The sequence below is a fragment of the Bubalus bubalis genome, chromosome 7 (genome assembly GCF_019923935.1).
Source record: "Bubalus bubalis isolate 160015118507 breed Murrah chromosome 7, NDDB_SH_1, whole genome shotgun sequence".
Taxonomy (NCBI): domain Eukaryota; kingdom Metazoa; phylum Chordata; class Mammalia; order Artiodactyla; family Bovidae; genus Bubalus; species Bubalus bubalis.
Genome location: NC_059163.1, coordinates 1,413,573 through 1,439,882, shown reverse-complemented (window position 1 = coordinate 1,439,882; position 26,310 = coordinate 1,413,573). Strand labels below are relative to the sequence as shown.

General features: G+C 41.8%; 1 protein-coding gene across 6 annotated transcripts; it reads left to right on the top strand.

The window, feature by feature from the left end:
• The first annotated feature begins 1,791 nt into the window (after positions 1-1,791).
• On the top strand, positions 1,792-24,967 carry HAUS3 (HAUS augmin like complex subunit 3). 6 transcript variants are annotated; one of them, XM_044946307.2, is made up of 7 exons: positions 1,792-2,241; positions 3,017-3,366; positions 3,726-4,773; positions 6,142-6,581; positions 8,233-8,461; positions 11,569-11,584; positions 16,909-16,999. In XM_044946307.2, exons 3-6 carry the CDS (start codon positions 3,871-3,873, stop codon positions 11,569-11,571), a joined length of 1,575 nt encoding a protein of 524 aa, XP_044802242.1. In that variant the 5' UTR covers positions 1,792-2,241; positions 3,017-3,366; positions 3,726-3,870; the 3' UTR covers positions 11,572-11,584; positions 16,909-16,999. The 6 variants fall into 6 exon arrangements, with proteins under 6 accessions (XP_044802242.1, XP_044802239.1, XP_044802240.1 ...); XM_044946304.2 differs by lacking the exons at positions 11,569-11,584; positions 16,909-16,999 and adding an exon at positions 24,666-24,967; XM_044946305.2 differs by lacking the exons at positions 11,569-11,584; positions 16,909-16,999 and adding an exon at positions 11,306-11,562.
• The last annotated feature ends 1,343 nt before the right edge of the window (positions 24,968-26,310 follow it).

The window sequence follows — 26,310 nt, the reverse complement described above, 5'->3', positions numbered from 1 at the left end:
TATCAACAGGAGAAAAAAAGATTTTCATCGGAAGGAAGGAAACAACAAACACAGCTGTTTTGGTCTGTTTAGTCCAGCCGGGTCTCAGACTTTCTCACGAAGAGTCATTCCCGGCTCCCTTTACCTTTTGACTCCCTGTGCTGTGTGCTTGTCACTCAGTCGTGTCTGACTCTCTGCCACCCCATGGACTCTCTGCCAGGCTCCGCTGTCCACGGTGATTCTCCAGGCAAGAATACTGGAGTGGGTTACCACTGCCTTCTCTGCTTTGACTAAGTTCCCTTAAAACCCCAAATGGTTTTGATTGGGAGGAAAGCAAGCTTGTCCTGGAAGTTAGTGTAACCCACTTGCTTTCATAAATTCCAATGCAACCTCAAGTACAGAAATGCCCTAATAAGTTTCCAAGGAAAACACTTTGAATAGTTAAACCTGTAGTATTTTCATTTGTACTCAGTGGGCTAATACCATTGTGATTTTTATTTATATTTTAATGTTTTTTTGGCGCCAGGAACATCTTTCAAGCAAATGACTAAGGTCAGCAATTCGAAGTCATGTGGAGGGATTTGTGGGCCCAGGGAACGACTCAGGAGTCACTCAGAAAAGTGGGGTTCTAGTTCAGATCAGCGTGCTGGGGTCTCACCCTCCAGTTTCCCAGGGCTCTTTCTACAGAGCAGTCCTTTTCCTAATGCGTCTTTGCTTCAGTCTGAGTTCCTCCTCCCAGTCTATAAATATCCCCAAGTTCCTCCCATCTTAAAATCCCCCAGCGTTGCATCCCCACCCCCCTCGTCTCCTGTTCTCCTGCTGCTTTCTGTTGCTCTCCCTCGATCTCTGCCTCTTCAGCAGAATTTCTTGAAGGCACTGCCTCCAAAACCTCCACTTCCTCCGGGTAAGGCGGCCCAGCGCCTCTTCCCGCCGCAACCCCCGCCCCATCCCCACGGCTGGGCGGGGAGCCTTCCCGGTCTCCCCCCGGGGCGGGGGTGTGTGTGTGTGTGTGTGTGGTGTGTGTGTGTGTGTGTGTGTGGTGTGTGTGTGTGTGTGTGTGTGTGTGTGTGTGTGTCTAACCCCGCCTCCCAGTTTGTCAATCGGACCCTCTCTTCCCCGGTCCAGGCTCCTGCGTTCAGGCAGTGTGCACCGCTCTGCGAGTTTTCTTCTCCTGTAATGCTTTCCCCAACCATTTTAGGGTTTATTGTCTTTTTAGAAGAGGAAGATCAAAAAGTAGAACAAACGAAGAATTAATAAATAGGTTCAAGTCCAGATTAAAATTCATGGTATCTGCCCTGGAACATTAGTCCTTTTCTTCTTAAAAAATATTAAGAAAAGTTATCCGGAGAGACTTCTGCCCTGCCAACGTCACATTAGACTAGGACGTCATCGAACAAGCCACCTTAGGGCCATTTGATGCTGGGGGTTGCGGAGTACTGATGGCGTAGTCATGACCAGGGCCCAGCCTTGCTCACTGACATGCTCATCTGTAGAAGATTGGTTTAAGTAAAACAAAATTATTTGTGTCTGGTAGAGATGTAAATACGTCCTGTCCGATACAAATGGTAACCTCCAAGTTTTGCTTCACTGGACTGCGGTGTCCACCAGATTTCCTCCAACGTGGAGGTCTCATTTGAGCCCTGGTCCTCTCGCCGACTACACACCCTCCGTTTCTGGCATCCTGCTTTAAAACCCGTGCTCCATCCTGTGACACACATCGACTCGACGAATCAAACAGTTTCGACTTTTTAAAACGTCCTACGTTGAAGATGGGGTTGTCCGTGAAGAGAAGGCTTGGGAACGAAGTGCTTCTGGAAAACAGCGTTCGTCATGAGACTGAGAGGCGAGAAGTCTGCTCGGCGACTTCGTCCACGCTCACTCTGGACGGCAGCGCGGCGCCCGGGCCCGCGGAGGATCGGACGCCCCGGCCACCAGTCGGGCGGGCGACAGGGCGGAGCTGGCTCTGCTGCGCGCTCGCGACCCTAAGAGGCCGAGACGGAACACCGGCTCCTCAGAGGAGGCGGACGGAGGCCTGCGTGCAAGGCGTTCCTCTAGGAGACCCCCGCTGAGGCAGGGAGCCAATCAGCTCTCTCCTTGCTGGTAGACGTCACGACCGGGCCCCGCCTCTTCCGCTATTGCGCCTGCGCAGGCGGTCGCCTACCAGCCGGGTTTTGGTCCTTTGCGCGGGAGTGGCCGTCCCGTGAGGCCTTGCGAGGTTGGGCGGCGGCGGGCTTCTGAGGGGCGCGAGCCGAGCTTCCTGAGGTGAGCGGCAACGGACTCGCAGTTCTCTCAGGCGGGCGGTGGGACGGTGGGAGCGGCGCGGGTCAGCGGCTGCGTCTTCTTTCCGGGCGCCCCTGGGGGCGTGTTTCGGGCGCGCGAGTAGTTTCCCGCTCGGCGCAGTCGCGGTCCTCAGGAGGAGGGGGCGGGTGGGAGATACTGGAGAGGCTGGGAACTCCAGTGCGGTCGGGGGGCGGCCGGAGGGACGAGCGGCTCAGCGGCGGGAGACTGAGGGCTCCAGGGCGGGCGAGGGGCGCGGCGGAAGACTGGGGACTCGCGTGCCGGCGGGGAGCCGGGCTCTAGTGGGGTTATCGAGGCGAGGGGCGCGGCCGGAAACGGGGTCTGCAGTGAGGGTGGGGTGTGGCGGGGGGCGCGGCTCTCGGGGCCCCAGGCCGCCGGGCCCTGGAGGCTCTGCTGGCATGCGGGGGGCGCACTCCAGCCCCGCCGGCCGGCCGGCACCCGCTTAATCAGTCAGTTTAGTCATGCAGTCGTGTCGGACTCTCTGCGACCCCGTGGGTTGCAGCACGCCAGGATTCCCTGTGCAGCACCAGCTCCCGGGATTGACTCAGACTCATGTCTGTCGAGTCGGTGATGCCATCCAGCCGTCTCATGCTCTGTCTCCCCTTCTCCTCCTGCCTTCAAGTTTTGCCAGCATCAGGGTCTTTTCAAATGAGTCAGTTCTTCGCATCAGGTGGGCAAAATATTGGAGTTTCAGCTTCAACATCAGCCCTTCCAGGGACTGTTCACTGATTTCTTTTAGGAATTGACCCGCTTAAGGTTTGTGCAGTTTGTCGCGCCGACTGGGCCGTCTCTGTGGACGAATATTTTATTGACGCGCACACCGATCGTTCATCGCTGAATGACACAGAATCGCAGAGTGCCGCAGATTTCAGGGTCCCTCCTCTGAACCTCTTGTTCCCGTCGCTGGAGTTCGCAGCGTGGATTATTCAGTGGTCCCTTTGCTGAAAATAACAAACGCCTGAAATACCTGTATTTAAGGACTGCTCAGTCCTTTGGTTCAAGTCGGCGGTGGTTCTTAAGCCTCGTTTTCTCTGCACTAGGTTGGTCGTGTCTGACTTTGGTTTTTGCGTGAATGCGGCAGTCATTCAGGTAAATACTCAGTTGACTCTTTATCAATATCTGACCATATTTATTTGTCTTCTCGCAAAGGACAGGGAAAAGAGGCTGCTTAGTCACGTGACGGCGTGGATCTGTTTAGATCCATCTATTTTGAATTAAAAACTGACTTGCTGATCTTTGGAAAAAAGAAGATTTTCTTGTTAAGTAGCCTTTCATTACTGTTTCAGTGTTCTGAGTAATTCTCTAATTATTTCTCTTTGTCAGACTTTTCAGCTACAGCTATCTCTGGATTAGATAGTTCCCAAATATCTTGTGATATTTATCAGTACTTTAAAAGATAGAGTTGCCTTATTTGTGGTCTAATACTTGTTTTTTTTTTTCCCCTCTAGGATAAATTATTATAGATTCTAAAAATATTTTTCCCCCTTCTCTATGGACTTAACATAAAATTAGTTTTGTATGTAGTTGGACTTATTTTCTAAATATCAACACCATTATAACCTTATCAGTTACAAAATTTTGGGTAGTTAAATCATGAGCTGTGGAAAAGAATTTGTAGAAACATTAAAAAAAATTGATTATCCCAAAGCTGATATTCTTAATGGGGAAGATTTTGACTGGTTGTTTGTTGAAAATGAACCATTTTTGAAGTGGTTTTGTGGGAATGTGAATGAACAGAACATATTGTCTGAAGAGGAATTGGAAGCTTTTAGCGTTCTTCAAAAATCAGGCAAGCCCATCCTAGAAGGAGCAGCATTAGATGAAGTTCTTAAAACCTGTAAAACTTCTGATTTGAAGACACCTACCTTGAATGACAAAGAGCTAGAGAAATTAGAGGATGAGGTTCAAACTCTGCAGAAATTAAAGAACCTAAAAATTCAGCGACGTAATAAATGCCAGCTGATGGCTTCAGTAACTAGTCACAAATCTCTGAGGTTAAATGCTAAAGAAGAAGAAACCAATAAAAAGCTGAAACAGAGTCAAGGAATTCTAAATGCTACAAATAACAAGATCAGTAATGAACTTCACACTCTTACTGATGGAGTTGCAAAGTTAATGATGTTCTTCAGACGGTCTAATTTGGATCAAGGAACAAATCCACTGGTGTTTTTATCTCAGTTTTCATTGCAAAACTATCTAAGCCAAGAAGAGCAAAGTACGGCAGCATTAACCTTATATACCAAAAAACAGTTCTTTCAGGGTATACATGAAGTAGTTGAAAGTTCAAATGAAGAAAATTTTCAACTTTTAGATATGCAGGCACCATCTATTTGTGATAATCAAGAAGTTCTTGAGGAGAGACGGCTAGAAATGGGTAGGATGCAGCTGGCATACATTTGTGCTCAACATCAGTTAATTCACTTGAAAGCAAATAATTTGAGCCTAAAGTCAAGTATAAAGTGGGCAGAGGAGAATCTTCATAGCCTCACTAGCAAGGTAAGCGTGAGAAATGAGACTGGATTCATATTTAAGTTGTTGTTAATTACGAAATAATATTGGGAGATCCCCTGGAGAAGGGAATGGCAACCCACTACAGTATTCTTGCCTGGAGAATTCCATAGGAGGAGCTGGTGGGCTATAGTCTGCTGCTGCTGCTGCTAAGTTGCTTCAGTCGTGTCCAACTTTGTGCAGCCCCATAGACGGCAGCCCACCAGGCTCCTCTGTCCCTGGGATTCTCCAGGCAAGAACACTGGAGTGGGTTGCCATTTCCTTCTCCAATGCATGAAAGTGAAAGTGAAGTGACTCAGTCGTGTCTGACTCTTCTCAACCACATGGACTGCAGCCTACCAGGCTCCTCCATCCATGGGATTTTCCAGGCAAGAGTACTGGAGTGGGTTGCCATTGCCTTCTCCACGGCTATAGTCTATGGGGTTGCAAATAGCTGGACGCGACTGAGTGACTAACACATGCTGATAGTAAAGTACTTTGGAAAGGGGGATGTAGTAAGTAATTACATTTTATTTTCTGTTCAGTGTTGTGGTATGTGTTATTGTTTCATACAAATAAATCTTAGTGGAGGGGAGAAATAATAATTATAACCCAACCACATTATCTAGCTCATTTTCAAAAGTACTTTTGTATTCTTTGTTGGTTCATACACAGATAAGGCTGACGTCTTTTTTATGATGAATGAGTAAAGAGCCTTATTGCTGTTATAGGTAGTCTGCCTTATTTGCTCTGACCAGAGGATGGTGCTAATGAAATCCAATTCAGTGGATTGAAACTCTTGATTGTTTTTAAAGAATGTACAGATGTATTAAAGATACCTACTTGCACTCTTGGGTAGCTTGCTTTCCTGGTCATGTAATCAGTAGATAGTTGAGTAAAAAGAAGAGCTTTTCTGAAGCTAAATACCTATAATTGTCCCAAACTTCAGAATGTTGTGTGAAGTACTGTCATTCTGTAGAAGTTCTAAAGTCAACAAGCAGGGTGGGAGAAGAGCTACTGAGAGTATTTTAAGAAAAGCATAAGTAGCATACATTAGCGTTTGGTAAGTAGTGTGGAAATGGGTGATTTTTTTTTTAAGACGAACTTCACCAAAAAAATCTGTTTTGGTAGCCATTTATGTGTATAGTATTTTACACAGTAGTAATAGCATTAAAATTTAGCAATTCATAATGGCTTTACCCTTGGTTTCATCTTCACTGTGCCATTTTAAACTGGGTTTTTGGCTTTTGTTAATACAAAACAAGTTTCTATTAGTGAGTATGTTATCTGATAACCTAAAATGGAAAGTGAAAATAATTTAAAAACTATTCCTACTTTGTATTTACAGTTTGAAATGTAATTGTTTTCTTTGTGTAGGCTCTTGGCAAAGATAATTTAGATGCTAAAATTTCTAGCTTGAACAGTGAAATTCTGAAACTTGAAGAACAAATCACTCATATAAAAGACAAAATTTTGCCTGCTATGGTAAAAGAGAATGCCCAGTTATTGAATATGCCAGTTGTAAAGGGAGATTTTGATCGACAGATTGCTAAACAAGACTATTACACAGAAAGACAAGAGTTGGTTTTAAATCAGTTGATAAAGCAAAAGGCATCATTTGAACTTCTTCATCTATCATATGAAATTGAATTGAGAAAGCATTGGGACATATATCGTCAGCTGGAAAACTTGGTTCACCTACTTAATCAAAGTAATTTGATGTTCCACCAGCGATTAGAAATGCTAACAGATCCATCAGTATCTCAGCAGATAAATCCAAGGAATACCATTGATACCAAGGATTATTCTACTCATAGGTAAGTTTCTTTGTTTCTTTAGTGAGTAATTATTTTTCTGTTTCTTTTTGTTAAGCACTAGAGTTTGAACTAAAATTTGTGAAAGTTTAAAAAGTTCTTTGTACTTCATTTTTGGCATTTGTATTCTTCCACCTTTCTGTTATATGGGTCTGTGTTTCTTTTAATTTTTTTTTCCCAGTTCCTCAGTTAATTTAATTTCTTAAAATTTTTTTTAAATTGAAGGCTAACCTTTTTCATTTACGTTAGATCTAGAAGTAGCTGGTTTAGAGGTGAGGTGGATGGTTTGGAGAATTGAAAATATACAATACAAGGCTTTTATTCATGTTTGGATGCTGCTATTAGATATTTTTAGATTTGGGGCAGGAGGCTAACTCCAGCAGGAAGTTTGAATGCATCTTGGTGTATAGCAAGTATTGCTGAGCAGAGAATTGATTGCATTTGGAGAAGGCGGCGGTAGGGAGGAGAGAAGACTTCATTTTTGCTTCTGGTCTCTTCTGGATGGTATGGGGATACTGAAGTTGAACAGCTAAAGTAGTAAAAGGACTCAAAAATCTGGATTCTACTGCTGCTTTTTCTCTAGACTAAAAGAAAATCATCTAATACTTTTTATTCTTATTAATGAAATGAAGGGCATGGATAGGGCTATGTCATTGCAGTTTTAGAAGGTGGCAATGAAATCATGATTCTGGGTGAATGGTGCCCCCTGGAATTGTGTGGTCACATCCCACAAGAAGAGAATTAGCCTTGGGCTTGAACTGGTTTGGGGCTTCCTTGGGGCTCAGATGGTGAAGAATCTGCCTGCCGTGCAGGAGTCCTGGGTTCAATCCCTGGGTCCAGAAGATCCCTTGGAGACGGGAATGGCTTCTTACTCCCAAAGGAACTTGGCAGGCTGAGTCCATGGAGTCACGAAGAGTTGGACACAACTCAGCAACTAACACTTTCACTACTTTTCACTTTGAACCAGTTTCAGGAAGACTCTAAGAGCAGATACTTTTTGTCATATATGTGTAGAAGGTGCTGCCTCACATTTTTCCATTTGTACTGTAGGACTTTTCTGCCATTAATGTTTGAAGTATTACAATGGCCTCTTGGCTCATTAGGAATTTAATTTGTCAAGCGAATGTAGACATGACTGGAGTAGCAAGTTTACTATTTTTATGTAGCTTGTATTTTCAATTTTTCTCTTTTAAGTCGACCACAGTCCTTTAAAATTAGGTAGATGTTAGACGTAAAAGTTAAATCTCAAAGGTTGACTTGACTTAGGTCTTACATGACAGCCAGCACTCAGACCTCAGTCTTCTGGTTCAAGTTCTTCGCCGTTTCTGCTACATCATAGTTGTGTTCTGTGAAAGAAGTGTTCTCTAGGGCGGTATCTCTGAAATGTATTTTAATTGAAGTAGGTTAATGGCAGTTAAAGTCAAAAAGAATTTTATGTCTAAAACTTGGAAGATGGGAAAACTGGGAATTCAGATACAATAATTAGAATATGTATTTCTGTAATGAGATAGTATTGTAGTTGGAAAGTTTTTAATTGTTTGATTAATATTTACAAATTGTTAGCTTTCCCAAAGATGCCCCAATATAGTGGGTTATAATTTTGAAAATTGTACTGACTTAAGAATTTTTTCTAATTTTTATTTCCACATTTTAGGCTTTATCAACTTTTAGAAGGAGAGAATAAGAAAAAAGAATTGTTTATAACCCATGGAAACCTGGAAGAAGTAGCTGAGAAATTAAAACAGGATGTTTCTTTGGTACAAGAGCAGTTGGCAGTATCTGCTCAAGAACATTCTTTCTTTCTGTCCAAACTAAACAGTGATGTGAACATGCTTTGTGAAGCTTTGTATCAAGGAGGAAATCAGCTTTTGCTTAGTGATCAGGTAGGTGCTTACCCTGGTAATTAAAAATGCTTTAAAAAAAAATGTTCATTGTAAAAGATACTAAAGAAAATGTTAACATGAAGAAAATATTACCCCATTTCCCTGATAGTAACATTTTTATATCTCATTTTTATTCACATATTAATGTATTTTTCAAGTAGTTTTGATCAAAGTTTTTAAAATTTATTAAATATTTCCGATATGAAAGGATATGTAATGTTTATGGTAAGAATTTAAAAAAAAACAAACACCATCCCTGTATTTTTTTTTTTCACTTATTTTAACACACAGAGGATTGCTCTTATATCTTTAAAATTCTGTGTACCCTTAGTAATAGCAGCTTCTTCTAATAGGCTTCCCTGGTGGCTCAGACAGTAAAGTGTCTGCCTGCAATGTGGGGGACCCGGGTTCAATTCCTGGGTCGTCGGGAAGATCCCCTGGAGAAGGAAATGGCAGTCCACTCCAGCACTCTTGCCTGGAAAATCCCATGGACGGAGGAGCCTGATAGGCTACAATCCATGGGGTCGCAAAGAGTCAGACATGACCGAGAGACTTCACTTTCACTTTCTAATAGCATTCCCCTCTCTTTTTTCAGGGAGGAACTATGCTAAGATTTGTCATTTGCTTTCTTTTATTTATAATACAGACTGTGTGTTATTTAGTTTTGTATGTTTCTGAACTTGATATAGATTGTATTATATATATTCTTCAGTAACTTGCTTGTTTCTTAATATGATTTTGGGTTTTATCCATGTGGGTATTTGTAAAACTTAGCTCATTTATAGTAGCTCATTTATAGTTTTCTCTTTTGTATAGTTAGTATTCCCTTATGTGAAATTCCACAATTTAATTACCTGTTCTGTTGACAGACATTTAGATTATTTCCAGTTCTTGCTGTTGTAGATTATACTGATGTGGATAGCCTTGCTGCATGTATTACAGATGCATGTCTCTCTCTCTCTCTCTGTCACCTCACATAGGAGTGGAATTGCTGAATAACAGGTTCTGTTTTACATAATACATCAAACTGATTTTAGAAGTGGTTGTACCATATTGTACCAGCAGTGTTTAAGAGATGCTCTTTTACCATGTTTTTTTCATCACATAGTGCTGTTTGCATTTATAGTTTTCTCACTCTGCATAGATATAAAATAGCGTCCCGTTGAGGTTACGATTTGCATTTCTCTGATGATCGTGGCGGTTGAGCCCCCTTCGGGTGGGAGTTCCTTCACGGATTTCAGACGCCAGCCATTTGTCAGTGATGTGTGCTGCATGTATTTGCTCCCTATTTGCGGCTTGTTTTTTTCTTTTTTATTGTTACCTGTTAGTTTTTGACTTTTTTTTTAAGATTTCAATTTTGATGTAATTTATCACTCTTATAGTTTGCCCTTTTTTATATCTTGTGAAAGTTTGCCCTTAACATAGTAATGACAGTCCCTTTTACTTTATCTTAAAAGTTTATGCTGTTCTAGTTCAGTTCTTTAATCCACCATGAGTTTATGACATGAGAAATAGAGTTCTAATTTTATTGTTATTTTTTCCCCATGAATAACCAGATTGTCCCATTACCACTTATTGAGGTATCCAAATTTAAAATCAGTATCTTTCTGGTGAAAGGACCCTCATACATTAAAATACATAAAAGACTCTCCTTAAATGTCTTTTGCCTTCGTGTATGTTTGCTTAGATATTAAGAGCACTCCCCGTTCTGAACCATAAGCTGGGTTCAAAGTCTGTTTTGGAGGACAAGATGGTTAGATGGCATCACCGACTCAATGGACATGAGTTTGAGTAATCTCTGGGAGAAATGGTGAAGGACAGGGAAGCTGGCATGGTACAGTCCCTTGGGTTGCAAGGAATTTGACACTACTGAGTGACTGAACAACAACAGATGATTCCTGTCTGGACTGTGATTCTAACCAAGGGCTCTTCCTGCTCTGGCCATCCTGATCTTAAGATTGTTGGTGTCCTTAGTTTATTACAAAGACAGTCTCCTGTTTGACTTCCTACCTTCTATGGACCTTGGACTTCACCACTCCTCTTGTCAGTGTCAGGAATCAATGGATTCTGTTTTTTCAAGATTAGCGATTGAGTAAAGCAGCTTCTGGCGTCTCTTACCAGTCTGCATTGCTTTATGGATTTGTAGTCTTTTAAAGTCTTGTTCTCTCTTTGTTGGTTTTAGGAAGCTTTGGGGTTTTGTTTTTTGTTGTTGTTGCTGCGCTGGGTCTTCTGTTGTGGTGCGTGGGCTTTTCCTCGTTGCGGTGAACAGAGGCTCTTTAGTTGTGGCATGGACTCTCTAGTTGCCCCGTGGCATGTGGGATCTTAGTTCCCTGACCAGGCATCGAATCTGTGTCCCCTGCATTGTAAGGTGGATTTTTAATCACTGGACCACCAGGGAAGTCCTAGAAGATTTTGCTTTGTTTGACTGTTTAAATACTTCATTTCACTTTTTACATTTTTTCCTATGGAAGAATTGATCTGAATAACTACCTTATCTTTTCTTGAAATAAGACAGCTTATGAATAGTTTTTAAAATAATTTTTTATTATAAAATATAGAAAATGTAAAATTTACAATTTTAACCATTTTAATGTGTGCAATTATGATGATGTTAAGAACATTTGCAGTGTCATGCAGCCATGTCACCATTTACTTCCAGAACTTTTCTCATCCCACATGGGCTAAACTTTGTGCCTGTTAAATATTAATTCTCCATTCCTTCTTTTCCCCATCCCTGGTAATCTCTATTCCATTTTCTGTCTCTATAAATTTGCCTACTATAGTTATCTTATAAAAGTAGAATCATATAATAATATTTGTCCTCTTGTCTTTGGCTTATCTCAGCATAATATCCTTAAGTATCATCCATATTGCATCAGGTGTGAGAATTTCATTCCTTTTTGGTGCTGAGAATTCTGTTGTGCGTATATACCACATTTTATCTGTTCATCTGTGTTTTATCATCGCATTTTATCTGTTTAACTGTTCATCTGTTCATAGACACTTGAGTTGTTTACACCTTTTATCTGTTGTATATAATGCTGCTGTGAACGTTGTACACGAATTTGAGTCCCTGTTTTCATTCCTTTTGCGTATATGCCTACAAGTGAATGCTGAATCATGGTAAGCCTGTGTTTACTTTTTGAGAATCTGTCTGACAACCCAGCAGCTGTACCAGGGTTCTAGTTTCTACATGTCCTCACCTACAGTTGTTATTTTCCCTTTTAAAAAAGTATGTAATAGTCATCCTCATGGATATGAAGTGATACTTGTGATTAGTTTTTTAAAGTCTCCTATTACTGATTCTATCTTCTTGATCTTTTAAATAATTATGTAAAAATCCTATGATGGTGGATTTGAAAATTTCTCATTGTAGTTCTCTCAGTTTTTATTTATATTTGAGTCTATTTTATAAGTTACATCCAAGTTTAAAATTGCAGTGAATTATTATCCTGGTAGATTTAAATTGCAGTGATTTAACTGTTTAGCATTATATAATGACCCTGTATTGTGCTTTTTGTCTTAATTTTCTCTTGTCCAATATTAATATTCCTATGCTATTTTTCTTTTGGTTAGTATTTGCAAAGTAGATGCTTTTTTCCTTTACTTACATATCTTTTATATTTTCTTTTTTATTTAGCATTATGAAATAAACATTTCCATGCTACAATAATTTTAATTTTTAATGTTTATAATACTCTATTGATTTAATTACTGTGTCATAATTTCTGTAACCAGTCCACCATTTGGATGAACTCTTAGAGATAGTATAGAATTATGAGGTTTCTTGGGTTATACACATTATTTTTTAGCTTTTGATACTGCCATATTGCTTTTCAAAGGAGTTTACCTACTTAAAATGTCACCAGCTATTTGAATGTCTACTAGACACCATTTATCATATGATACACCATAATTTCACGAGTTTCTAAGAAAGAAAAAGCTTTTTCATTTAAACTGACACAGCACTTTCTTATTTAGAATTTTTATTTCATACCTATTGAAGATATCTTTTAGGTGTGATAGACATAGGTTTTTATCATATCCTTTAGGAATATACATAAAAGGAAAAAGCCAATTAAAACGATTAAGGTATTTCTGAAACTTCACATTCAGTGTCCATTTCTATGTTATTTCTTGACTCAAAGTATTTTTTGTGTTTTTCCACACTGTACATAGACAATGTTGGTGATAGCAAAAAACTTATTGTTCAGTTGGTAAGTCGTTTGTGACTCTGCAACCCCATGGACTACGGCACACCAGACTCCTCTGCCCTCAGCTGTCTCCCGGAATTTGCTCAAATTCATGTCCATTGAGTCAGTGATGCTATCCAGCCATCTCATTCTCTGTCTCCCACTTCTCCTGCCCTCAGTCTTTCCAGTATCAGGGTCTTTTCCAGTGAGTCGGCTCTTCACATCAAGTGGCCAGAGTGTAGGAGCTATAGTTTCAGCATCAATCCTTCCAGTGAATATTCACAGTTGATTTTCTTCAGGGTTGACTGGTTTGATCTCCTTGCTGTCCAAGGACTCTCAAGAATCTTCTCCAGCACCACAATTCGAAAGCATCAATTCTTCGGCACTCAGCTTTCTTTATGGTCCAGCTCTCACATCTGTACATGACTACTGGAACGTATCTTTGACTATATGGACTTTGATCAGCCAAGTGATGTCTCGGCTTTTTAATACGCTCTCTAGGTTTGTCATAGCTTTCCTTCTAAGGAGCAAGGGTCTTTCATTTCTTGGCTGCGGTTACCATCTGCAGTGATTTTGGAGCCCAAGAAAATCTGTCAGTTTCCATTTTTTCCTCTTCTATTTGCCATGAAGTGAGTACATCAAGGCTCTATATTGTCACCCTGCTTATTTAATTTATATGCAGAGTATATCATGAGAAACGCTGGACTAGAAGAAGCACAAGCTGGAATCAAGATTGCCGGGAGAAATATCAATAACCTCACATATGCAGATGACACCACCCTTATGGCAGAGAGTGAAGAGGAACTAAAAAGCCTCTTGATGAAAGTGAAAGAGGAGAGTGAAAAAGTTGGCTTAAAGCTCAACATTCAGAAAACGAAGATCATGGCATCTGGTCCCATCACTTCATGGGAAATAGATGGGGAAACAGTGTCAGACTTTATTTTTTTGGGCTCCCAAATCACTGCAGATGGTGACTGCAGCCATGAAATTAAAAGACGCTTACTCCTTGGAAGGAAAGTTATGACCAACCTAGATAGCATATTCAAAAGCAGAGACATTACTTTGCCAACAAAGTAATGGCAAAGGCTGTGGTTTTTCCAGTGGTCATGTATGGATGTGAGAGTTGGACTGTAAAGAAAGCTGAGCGCTGAAGAATTGATGCTTTTGAACTGTGGTGTTGGAGAAGACTCTTGAGAGTCCCTTGGACTGCAAGGAGATCCAACCAGTCCATTCTAAAGGAGATCAGCCTGGGTGTTCCTTGGAAGGAATGATGCTAAAACTGAAACTCCAGTACTTTGGCTACCTCATGCAAAGAGTTGACTCATTGGAGAAGACTCTGATGCTGGGAGGGATTGGGGGCAGGAGGAAAAGGGGATGACAGAGGATGAGATGGCTGGATGGCATCACCGACTCGATGGACGTGAGTTTGTGTGAACTCCGGGAGTTGGTGATGGACAGGGAGGCCTGGTGTGCTGCGATTCATGGGGTCGCAGAGTCGGACATGACTGAGCGACTGAACTGGACTGATGGGGGCTTATGCCATGATCTTAGTTTTTTGAATGTTGAGTTTTAAGACAGCTTTTTCACTCTCTTCTTTCACCCTCCTCAACAGGCTCTTTAGTTCCTCTTTACTTTCACTTATAAAATGTGGTCCACTGGAAATAAGAATGGCAAACCACTCCAGTATTCTTGCCTCAAGAACCCCATGAACAGTATAAAGAGGCAAAACACTAAATGACCTAATTTTAAAATGGGCTAAGGACTTGAATAGACATTTATCTAAAGAAGATATATAAATGGCCAACAGGTTTATTATGAGTAGTTGCTCAGCGTCACTAATTATCAGAGAAATGCAAGGCAAAACCACAGTTGAGATATCACCTTACAACTGTTATGACTGTTATCAAAAAACCGAAAGAGTAGTGTTAGTGAGGGTGTGGGGACATTGGAGCCCTGGTACATTCTCGGTGGGAGTGCAAAACGGTGAAGCTGCTGTGGAAAACGGTATGGAATTTCCTTAAAAAAACTAAAATAGAACTACTGTATGATCCTATAATCCTCCTTCTGGGTGTTCATCCAGAGGAAATAAAAATAGGATATTAAAGAGATGTCTCCACTCACATGTTCATCGCAGCCCTACTTGTAATAGCTAAGCTGTAGAAAAAACCTAAATGTCCATCTATGGAGGAATGGAAAGAGAAAATACAGTAGTATATACATACAGCGAAATATTATTCAGCCTTAAAAAAACCTCAAAATACCACAGCATGAATGAACCTTGAGGAGATTATGCTATAAGTGAAAATAAGCTAGTCCCAAGAAACAGCGCATGATTCCACTTACTGTGGGCTATCTGAAATAGACTCATTAGAAGCACCGAGTACAGTGGCGGTTGCCGGTGACGGAGAGTTGTTAACCAGTGGGCATCAAGTCTCTCTTCGGGCAAAGGGAACACGTCCTAGCATCTGCTATGCAACATTGTGCTAACAGCCAACAGTGCAGTGCTGCGCCCTTGGGTTCGTTAGGAGGGGACACCTCGTGCTGTGTGTTCTTAACCACAGTAAGATTTTTCAAAAACGGTGCTGGAATCCCCCGGCGTGGCAGTGGTTAGGACTCCACGCTTCCAGTGCAGGGGCATGGCTTTGATCCCTGGTTGGGGAACTAAGACCCTGCAAGTCTTGCAGTGAAGTGAAGTGAAGTCGCTCAGTCGTGTCCGACTCTTTGCGACCCCATGAACAGTAACCTACCGGGCTCCGCGGTCCATGGGATTTTCCAGGCAAGAATATTGGAGTGGGCTGCCATTTCCTTCTCCTGGGAATCTTCCCAACCCAGGGATCAAACCCGGGTCTCCTGCATTGCGGACAGACACTTTACCATCTGAGACATTAGGGAAGCAGTGTGGGGTGTTATATATATGATAAAGTGCTTCTTATGACTGTCTGGTCAATAACAGTTACATGATGCTCTTAATTATACAGTGCATATTGATTTCAGTTATATTAAAGTGTGAAAGAATCCATTCTAAAATCACTGAAGTATGGTGATTTTACTATAATGTCATTGGGTATCATTATTTTACGTTTTTTCCTAGCCCAGTGAGATATAAAATGTCATCCATATGAATTTTAACTTGCATTTTTATTAATGAAGTTGAATATTTTTCAGTATTTGTAGTATTATTTTAGTAACTATTAAGATCTTTAGTATTGGAGTTAAAGGTGAGATATTTCTCACTGTTTTCCAGTTTACAGGGTTTTTCCTCAGAGGCCACTTACTGTAGATACCACTTGATTTTTTTTTTTTTTTTACTGTAGTTTAAGAAGTACTGCTCTTTGGAGCTGGCATTTATGACATGTGTATGACAAGTTCTTGAACTTGTACATTAAAATCACCAGGGAGCCTGTTGAAATGTGGCTTCTGGCTTTGTTGCAGAGTGATTTAGTGTGGAGTGAGGTATAGGAATCTATTCACAGCAAGCATCAGGTGATTACCATACTGTGGATCATTCTGAGAAGTGGTCGAAGGTTGAGGTGTAGTTATAGCTACAGATTGTCTGAGAACCTCTTTGATACTACTGGCTGATGGTTAGAAAACCTAAGCTGCTTTTAATGTTAAGAAGTGAGGAATTTCAGTTTTTAAATGTGGGGGGTCCAGAATGTTTAGGTTTTTGAGAAGAATTACATGATAAATCAGGATAGTTGAGTGTTACATGTAATTCCATCTTCTGTAACAGTGTGAAAAAAGAAAAATCCAGATTAAGACAATTACTTTATATTGGTAATTGCTTCATCTCAAGATTTTATCAGTACCTCTGATGTCTGGAGTAAACAGGTTAGGCTAAAACAAGGTTTGATTACTTTGGCAGAGTGTTAAGTTCCATGAAGGAAATGGTGTTTTTTTGGTGTTCATTTTTATAGTTGTAGACTTTAAAACATGGTATGAGGTAGGCATTCAGAATACTTGTTGAATGTATAAATATGCAGAACAGTTTGCATATCAAATACTCTTCAGGGAGTAGGAGTTTGCTTTGAATCACTTAAACTTGCCTGCAGAAGTTGTTTCAATGGATCTTACATAGACTTTTTGTTAATCCTGCTATGGATTTTTAATTAAGGTTCTTTTATTGTTGAGGTTGTGGGAATAATCATTATATCATTTAGATTCTTCCTATGTAAATTACATTTAAGATTTATGATTGGTATTATGAAGATTATAGAGATTTTGAATTAAAAAGCATTATTATTTTTGTTTTAGGAGTTAACGGAGCAGTTTCATCAAGTTGAATCTCAGCTAAATAAACTAAATCATCTTCTTACTGATATTTTTGCCGATGTGAAGACAAAAAGAAAACTTTTGGCATCTAATAAGCTGCATCAAGTGGAAAGAGAATTATATGTATATTTTTTAAAAGATGAAGATTATCTGAAAAATGTTGTGGAGAGCTTAGAAAACCAATCAAAGATTAAGACCATTGGTCTTGAAGACTGAAATTGCCAAAAATGAAATCTTCACTGCATGTGCTTTACATATTTAGGAGAAGAATTCAGATAATAAACATTATGAAAATTTTAAGTCTGAGGTCGATGAACCATTTCATTTAATGAATTTTGAGTATTATATCAATTTGGTTTATTTCTTATATGTTTGTTCAGAGTACCAGTGCTTTTTATACCTTGAGAATTTGCTTTGTGGCACTTATTCCTGGTAACCTTTTTTTAAAAAATTTTTATTTTTTAATAATTGCTTTACAGAATTTTGTTGTTTTCTGTCAGACCTTAACATGAATCAGCCATAGGTTTACATATATCCCCTCCCTTTTGAAACTGCCCCCCATCTCCCTCCCATCCCACCCCTCTCTGTTGATACAGCGCCCCTGTTTGAGTTTCCTGAGACATATAGCAAATTCCCATTGGCTATCTGTTTTACATATGGTAATTAAGTTTCCATGTTACTGTCTCCATACATCTCACCCTCTCCTCCCCTCTCCCCATGTCCAGAACTCTGTCCTCTATGTCTGTTTCTCCATTGCTGCCCTGCAAATAAATTTTTCAGTACCATTTTTCTAGATTCTGTATATATGCATTGCTGCTGCTGCTGCTCCTAAGTCACCTCAGTCATGTCCAACTCTGTGCGACCCCATAGACGGCAGCCCACCAGGCTCCGCCATCCTTGGAATTTTCCAGGCAAGAACACTGGAGTGGGTTGCCATTTCCTTCTCTAATGCATGAAAGTGAAAAGTGAAAGTGAAGTCGCTCAGTTGTGTCTGACTCTTAGCGATCCCATGGACTGCAGCCCACAGGCTCCTCCGTCCATGGGATTTTCCAGCTAAGAGTACTGGAGTGGGGTGCCATTGCCTTCTCCATCTATGCATTAGTATATGATATTTATCTTTCTGACTTAATTTACTCTGTATAATAGACTCTAGGTTCATCCACCTCAGTAGAACTGGCTCAAATGTGTTCCTTTTTATGGCTGAGTACTATTCCATTGACTTCCCTGGTGGCTCAGATGGTAAAGCATCTGCCTACAATGCGGGAGACCTGGGTTTGATCCCTGGGTCAGGAAGATCCCCTGAAGAAGGAAATGGCTACCCACTCCAGGACTCTTGCCTGGAGAATCCCATGGATGGAGGAGCCTGGTGGACTAAAGTCCATGGGGTCTCGAAGAATCGACCGAGTGACTTCATGTTGACTATTCCATTGTGTATATGTACTGCAGCTTCTTTATCCATTCATCTGTCGGTGGATATCTAGGTTGCCTCCGTGTTCTGGCTGTTGTAAATAGTGCTGCAGTGAACAATGGAATACATGTGTCTTTTCAATTTTGGTTTCCTAGGGTATATGCCTAGGAGTGGGATTGCTGGAACATATGGTGGTTTTATTTCTGTTTTTTTATGGACCCTCCACACCGTCTTCCTTAGTGGCTGTATCAATTTCCATACCCACCAGCAGTGCAAGAGTGTTCCTTTTCTCCACACCCTCTCCAGCATTTATTGTTTGTACACTTTTTGATGATGGCCATTCTGACTGGTGTGAGGTTCTCATTGTGCTTTTGATTTGCATTTCTTTAATAATGAGAGATGTTGAGCTCTTTTCATGTGTGTGTGAGCCATGTGTATGTCTTCTTTGGAGAAAAGTGTTTTTAGGTCTTTTCCCACTTTTTGGTTGGTTGGTTGTTTTTCTTGTATTGAGTTGTATGAGCTACTTGTATATTTTGGAAATTAATCCTTTGTCAGTTGTTTCATTGGCTAGTTTCTCCCATTCTGAGGGTTGTCTTTTCGCCTTGCTTATAGTTTCCTTTGCTGTGCAAAAGGCTTTTAAGTTTAATCAGGTCCCACTTGTTTGCTTTAGTTTTTATTTCCATTACTCTAGGAGGTGGGTCATAGAGGATCTTGCTTTGATTTATGTCATCGAGTGTTCTGCCTACATTTTCATCTAAGAGTTTTATACTGTCTGGTCTTACATTTAGGTCTTTAATCCATTTTGAGTTGATCTTTGTGTATGCTGTTAAGAAGTGTTCTAATTTCATTCTTTCACATGTAACTGTCCAGTTTTCCCAGCACCATTTATTGAAGACGCTGTCTTTGCCCCATTGTATATTCTTGCCTCCTTTGTCAAAAATAAGGTATCCGTAGGTGCATGGGTTTATTTCTGGGCTTTCTGTCTTGTTCCATTGGTCTATATGTCTGTTGGTGTCCCAGTACCATACTGTCTTGATCACTGTAGCTTTGTAGTAAAATCTGAAGTCAGGAAGGTTGCTTCCTCCACCTCCATTCTTCTTTTTCAAGACTGCTTTGGCTGTTTGGGGTCTTTTGTGTTTCCATGTGAATTGTGAAATTTTTTGTTCTAGGTCTGTGAAAAATGCCATTGGTAATTTGATAGGGATCGCATTGAATCTGTAGATTGCGTTTAGTAGTATAGTCATTTTCACAGTATTGATTCTTCCTACCCAGGAACATGGAATATCTCTCCATCTGTTTATGTCATCTTGGATTTCTTTCATCAGTGTCTTACAATTTTCTGTGTACAGTTCTTTTGTCTTCTTAGGTAAGTTTATTCCTAGGTATTTTATTCTTTTTGTTGTAATGGTGAATGGGATTGATTCCTTAATTTCTCTTTCTGAGTTTTCATTGTTAGTGTATAGAAATGCGAGTGATTTCTGTGTATTGATTTTGTATCCTGTGACTGCTAAATTCACTGATTAGCTCTAGGAAATTTCTGATAGTATCCTTAGGGTTTTCTATGTACAGTATCATGTCATCTACAAACAGAGCTTTACTTCTTTTTTGATCTGGATTCCTTTTATTTCTTTTTCTTCTCTGATTGCTGTAGCTAGGACTTCCAGAACTATGTTGAATAATAGTGGTGAGAGTGGACACCCTCGTCTTCCTCCTGATCTTAGGGGGAATACTTTCAGCTTTTCACCATTGAGAAGAATGTTTGCTATAGGCTTATCATATATGGCCTTTACTATGTTGAGGTAGGTTCCTTCTGTGCCCATTTTTTGAAGAGTTTTAATCATAAATGGGTGCTGAGTTTTGTCAAAGGCTTTTTGTGCATCTATTAAGATTATCATATGGTTTTCATCTTTCAGTTTGTTAATATGGTGTATCACATTGATTGATTTGCACATATTGAAGAATCCTTGCATCCCTGGAGTAAATCCAACTTGATCATGGTGTATGAGCTTTTTAATGTGTTGTTGAATTCTGTTTGCTAAAGTTTTATTGAGGATTTTTGCATCTATGTCCATCAGTGATATTGGCCTGTAGATTTTTTTGTGTTGTCTATGTCTGATTTTGGTAACAGGGTGATGGTGGTCTTGTAGAATGTGTTTGGAAGTACTCCTTCTGCTGCAAATTTTTGGAAGAGTTTTAGAAGGATAGGCATCAGCTCTTCTCTAAATGTTTGACAGAATTCTCCTGTGAAGCCATCTGCTCCTGGGCTTTTGTGTTTTGGGGGGGAGATTTTTGATCACAGCTTCGATTTCAGTGCTTGTAATTGGGTTGTTCATAATTTCTATTTCTTCCTGGTTCAGTCTTGGAAGATTGAACTTTTCTAAGAGTCTGTCCATTTTGTCCATTTTATTGCCATGTAGTTGTTCATAATAGTCTCTTATAATCCTTTGTATTTTTCCATTGTCTATTGTAACCTCTCCTTTATCATTTCTAATTTTGTTGACTTGATTCTTTTTTTTCCTTGACGAGTCTGGCTAAAGGTTTGTCAATTTTATCTTTTCAAAGAAGCAGCTTTTAGTTTTATTAATCTTTACTATTGTTTCTTTCATTTCATTTATTTCTGCTCTCATCTTCATGATTTCTTTCTTTCTGCTAATTTTGGAGTTTTTTGTTGTTGTTGTTGTTCTTTTCCCAATTGTTTTAGGTGTAAATTTACGTTGTCTGTTTGAGGTTTTTCTTGTTTCTTGAGGGAGGATTGTATTGCTATAAACTTCCTTCTTGGAACTGCTTTTGCTGCGTCCCATAGGTTTTGATTTGTCGTGTTTTCATTGTCATTTCTTTCTAGAAATTTTTTGATTTCCCTTTTGATTCCTTCAGTAACCTGTTGGTTACTTGGAAATCTATTGTTTCATCTGCATGTGTTTGTTTTTTTTACAGTTTTTTCTTGTAATTGATACCTAGTCTCATAGCGTTGTGGCTGGAAAAGATGCCTGATACGATTTCAGTTTTCTTAAATTTACTGAGGTTTGATTTGTGACTCCAGATGTGGTCTGTCTTGGAGAATGTTCCATGTGCACTTGAGAAGAAGGTGTATTCTTCTGCGTTTGGATGGAACGTCCTGAAGATTTCGGTGAGATCCATCTCATCTAATATATATCATTTAGGACTTGTGTTTCCTTATTAACTTTCTGTTTTGATGATCTGTCCATTGGTGTGAGTGGGGTGTTAGAGTCTCCTACCATTATTCGGGTTACTGTCAACTTCTCCTTTTATGTCTTATTAGTGTTTGTCTTATGTATTGAGGTGCTTCTATGTTGGGTGCATAGATATTTACAATTGTTATGTCTTCCTCTTGAATTGATCCTTTGATCATTATGTAGTGTCCTTGTCTCTTGTAATATTTTTATTTTAAGGTCTGTTTTGCCTGATAGGAGGATTGCTTCTCCAGCTTTCTTTTGCTTTCCATTTGCATGGTGTTTTTCTCCTTGCGTTTATCCTGTATGGGACTCTTTGCACCTCTTGGACTTGATTGACTATTTCCTTTTCCCTACTGGGAAAATTTTCTACTATAATCTCTTCAAAATTTTTCTCATACCCTTTCTTTTTCTCTTCTTTTTCCGGGATCCCTATAATTCAAATGTTGGCACATTTAATTTTGTTCCAGAGGTCTCTGAGACTAGCCTCAGTTCTTTTCATTCTTTTTACTGGATTCTGCTCTTCAGCAGTTATTTCCACCATTTTATTTTCCAGCTCACTGATCTGTTCTTTGCTTCAGATATCCTGCTACGGATTCCTTCTAGAGTATGTTTAATTTCAGTAATTGTATGTTTGTCTCTGTACGCTTATTCTTTAATTCTTCTAGGTCTTTGTTAATCAGTTCTTGTGTTTTCTTCATTCTGTTTGCAAAGTTTTTGATCATCTTTACTATCATGCTTGTGAATTCTTTTTCAGGTGGTTCACCTATTTCCCCTTCATTTATTTGGACTTCTGTGTTTCTTTTTTTTTCCTTCATTTGTTCAGTATTTCTCTGCCTGTTCATTATTATTATTTTTAAAACTTATTGTGTTTGAAGTCTCCTTTTCCCAGGCTTTAAGGTTGAAATCTTCCTTCTGGTTTCTGCCCTCATAAGGTTGGTCCAGTGGCTTGTGTAAGCTTCGCACAGGGTGAGATTTGTGCTGAGTTTCTTTGCTTTTCCTCTGATGGGCAGGGCTGAGTGAGGTGGTAATCCCGCCTGCTGATGATCGGGTGTGTATTTTTGTCTTATTTGTTGTTTGGATGAGGTGTCCTGCACAGGGTACTGCTGGTAGCTGTGTGATGCCGGGTCTTGTATTGAAGTGGTTTGCTTGGTGGGAGTGCTCACTATTTAATATTCCCTAGGGTTAGGAGTTCTCTGGTAGTCTCGGGTCCTGGAGTCAGTGTTCCCAGTCCAAAGGCTCACGGCTTGATCTCCGGTCTCCTGTTGCTAGCGGCTCCACATTTCATCTGGAAAGAACATAAATCTGGCAGCCTCACTTCAGGCCTAGGCCATCCACCCAGTGTCCAGCATTCCGATGTGCTTCTCTGTAAAAGCAGTGGAATCAGTCTTCTCCTGGGGTCCCTTTGAAGAGCCATGGTTCCGGCCAAGATTAAGGCCGTAATCCTGGAAGACCGTCCTGGTGCTGGAATAGGGAACCCGCAGCCATGGGGCTTGTGGACAGCCAGCCAGAGCCAGGGGGTGAGCACAGGGTGAGGATGGAGAGCCAGCAGGTGGAGTAAGGGGCCACACAACTGTCGTTTTTCCCTTGGTGTCAGACACATCTGTCTGAGAAGCTGATGCTTTTGAACTGTGGTGTTAGAGAAGACTCTTGGGAGTCCCCTGGACTGCAAACCACTCAATCCTAAAGGAAATCAGTCCTGAATATTCACTGGAAGGACTGATGCTGAAGCTCAAACTCCAAAACTTTGGCCACCTGATGTGAAGAACTGACTCATTAGAAAAGACCCTGAAGCTGGGAAAGATTGAAGGCAGGATGAGGTGATTGGATGGCATCACCGACTCAGTGGACATGACTTTGAGCAAGCTCCGGGAGTTGGTGATGGACAAGGAAGCATGGCGTGCTGCAGTCCATGGGGTTGCAAAGAGTCGGACAAGACTGAACAACTGAACTGAACTATAAGGATCCCTGTGTCCATTTAGCAGGCACTCCACATTTCCCCCTCCTCTCAGACCCTGACAACTTCAGATTAATCTGCAGGTTAATATCTCCATGAATTTGCCTATATTAATGATGTTGTTCACTCAATTGTGTCTGACCCCATGGGCCCCATGGACTTTGTGACCCCCATGGACTGCAGCACACCAGGCTTCCGGTCCTTCACCATCTCCCAGAACTTGTTTAAACTCATGTCCATTGAGTTGGTGATGCCATCCAACCATCGCATCCTCTGTCGTCCCCTTCTCCTCCTGCCTTCGATCTTTCCCAGCATCACGGTCTTTTCTAGTGAGCTGGCTCTTTGCATCAGGTGGCCAAAGTATTGGAGCTTCAGCTTCAGCATCAGTCCTTCCAGTGAATAGTCAGGACTGGTCTCCTTTAGAATGGACTGGTTGGATCTCCTTGCAGTCCAAGGGACTGTCAAGAGTCTTCTCCAACACCACAGTTCAAAAGCATCAGTTCTTCGGTGCTCAGCCTTCTTTATGGCCCAATAACCTAATATAGGCCGTATGGCTTTCATGGCCTATTTAATAACGTATCTAAATGCAGTCATGCAATGCATAGCTCTTTGTGTCTATTTTCTTCACTTAGCATAATGTGTTCAACGTCCGTCCATCCTGCAGCATATGTCAGTGCATCATTCCTTTTTTGGCTGGATAAAATTCCACTGTATAGATACACATTTTGTTATCTTCCTCAGTTGATAGACATTTGAGTGGTCTCCACTTTTTTGGCGTATTTTATTAGAGAATTCAGTACACTTATGTTTAGTGTAATTACTGATAAACAAGGACTTCCTTCCGCCGACTTTGCTGCTGGTTTTCTATTTGTCTTAAGTATTTTTGTTCTGGGGAGGAGGGAATATATACATATATTTTTTATTATCTTATTGGTTGTTCTGTGTATTACAAGTAACATCTTAATTTATAATTAGTCTGAATTAATATGCACAGTTTCAATAGCTTACAAAACTGTGCTCCCACTTAGTCCCATCCCCACCCCCGTATGTTGTTTTTGTCACAGATCACAAGTGTGTGGACCACGGGGTCCTCCCAGGGCCAGCGTCAGGGTGCGGAAGGGGAGGAGGGGCCTCTCTGATGCACTTCCTTCATCATCTGACGTCAAATCTCAACCCCACACAGGGTCACGCATGTCCATGGCAAACAGCCCAGCGCCAGAAAGAAGGCAGGACGAGGCCAGAGCTGTCAGCCCCCGGGACCGAAAGCCCTATTGGTTGCTTGCGTCTTCCCTCCGGTGCCCAAGAGTGAAGACCTGGTTGTAATAAGGAGGCATTTATCGGGGGTTGGTTTGGGGTGTGCAGCCCAGATCCAAGCACTGGACCTGTGAGCTGCAGCCTACAAGGTGCGGGCTTAGAGAGGCAGCATGTGGCTTGCTGACAGAAAATGCTTCCCAAGGATCTGGATCGGAGCTGGAAGAAGCTAAGTGAGTATGGGTGGGGGTCTTTGAAGCTGAAAGGTTGCAGGTGGCCGCTGCTCACAGGTGTTGTTTTGAACAGGGCCGGTGGTATCCTTGAGTTTGATGCAGTTAGAGAACTGCAAGCTCTCAGCGATGCAGGAAGTGTCTGAACCACATCCACACTGGACTCCTGGCTGCGCTGTGGGTGCCTGGACCCTGTGTGTGCTTGTGCTCAGTCGCTTCAGTCATGTCTGACCCTTTGTGACTCCATGGGCTTCAGCCCTCCAGGCTCCTCTGTCCATGGGATTCTCCAGGCAAGAATACTGCAGCGGGTTGCCATTTCCTCCTCCAACCTGGACCATAGCTACTCCGTTTTTATTTTTTACAAAAATCATGCTAAATATGTCCCCTCCTCCCACCCCTCCTCCCCCTCTGTCTCCCCTCTTCCTGCCTCCCTTCTGCTCTCCCTCCCTCTGTGACAGGAGTTTGGGGTGTATGAGCGCCCCAGCACTGCGGCTCTGAAGACAGTTGTCTCGTGGACAGTCCTGCCTGCAGGGCGGAGGAGTGAGCACAGTCCCCACAGCAACAGCTGTGCCTCCTCTGGCAGGGCTCATCCAAAGGGAAGGAAAGTGCGTTTCCTAGTGAGGTGGTGTTTGCAGAGAACTGGGCGGTGGCAGCCGAAGCAGGGGCCTCCTCAGAGCCCAGCCGACCCGAGTCACCAGGGCCTCGGCTCAGCGAGCAAAGCTCCTCTCCCAGCACAGGTGCCCCAGGAACCCCCAGACCCACCAGGGGCGGGAAGCTTGTTCTCCCCAGGGCCGCAGGGAGGCCCTGCAGGCCTGGATCAGCTCAGGATCTCCAGGCCCAGGAGTCATCAGGAGCAGACTGTGGTGCAAACCCTCAGGCACAGAACCAAAGGCAGAGAGCTGCCACGCGGCGGGGGGCGGCGCAGGCACAGGCAAATGAGAAAGAGCGCAGACCGCAGGAGGGGGCGGGGGTGACGGGGCTCGGGGTGCGGGTTCCGGGCAGTGTGGAAGGCGCTAGCTCACACCAGAAACTCGCTCTGAGAGGGACCCAGAATGACTGGTGCGCGTGGACCTGCGTCCTGCCCAAAGGCGTGTTCTACCTAACGCCATCTGGCAGGTGCAACCTGCTTTGGAAGTGGGAGTCTGCAGATGTCAAGTTAAAACGAGGTCCTTAGGTGGGCTTGAGCCAAGCTGACAGACGTCCTTATGAGCAGAAGGGAACGTGGACACAGACACAGAGAAGCCACATGGCGAGGGAGGCGGAGACAGGAAGGCCATGTCTGCAAGCCCAGCATTGCCCCAGGCCGCCAGGCACCTGGAAGCCAAAGGACAGGAAGGGCCTGCCCCG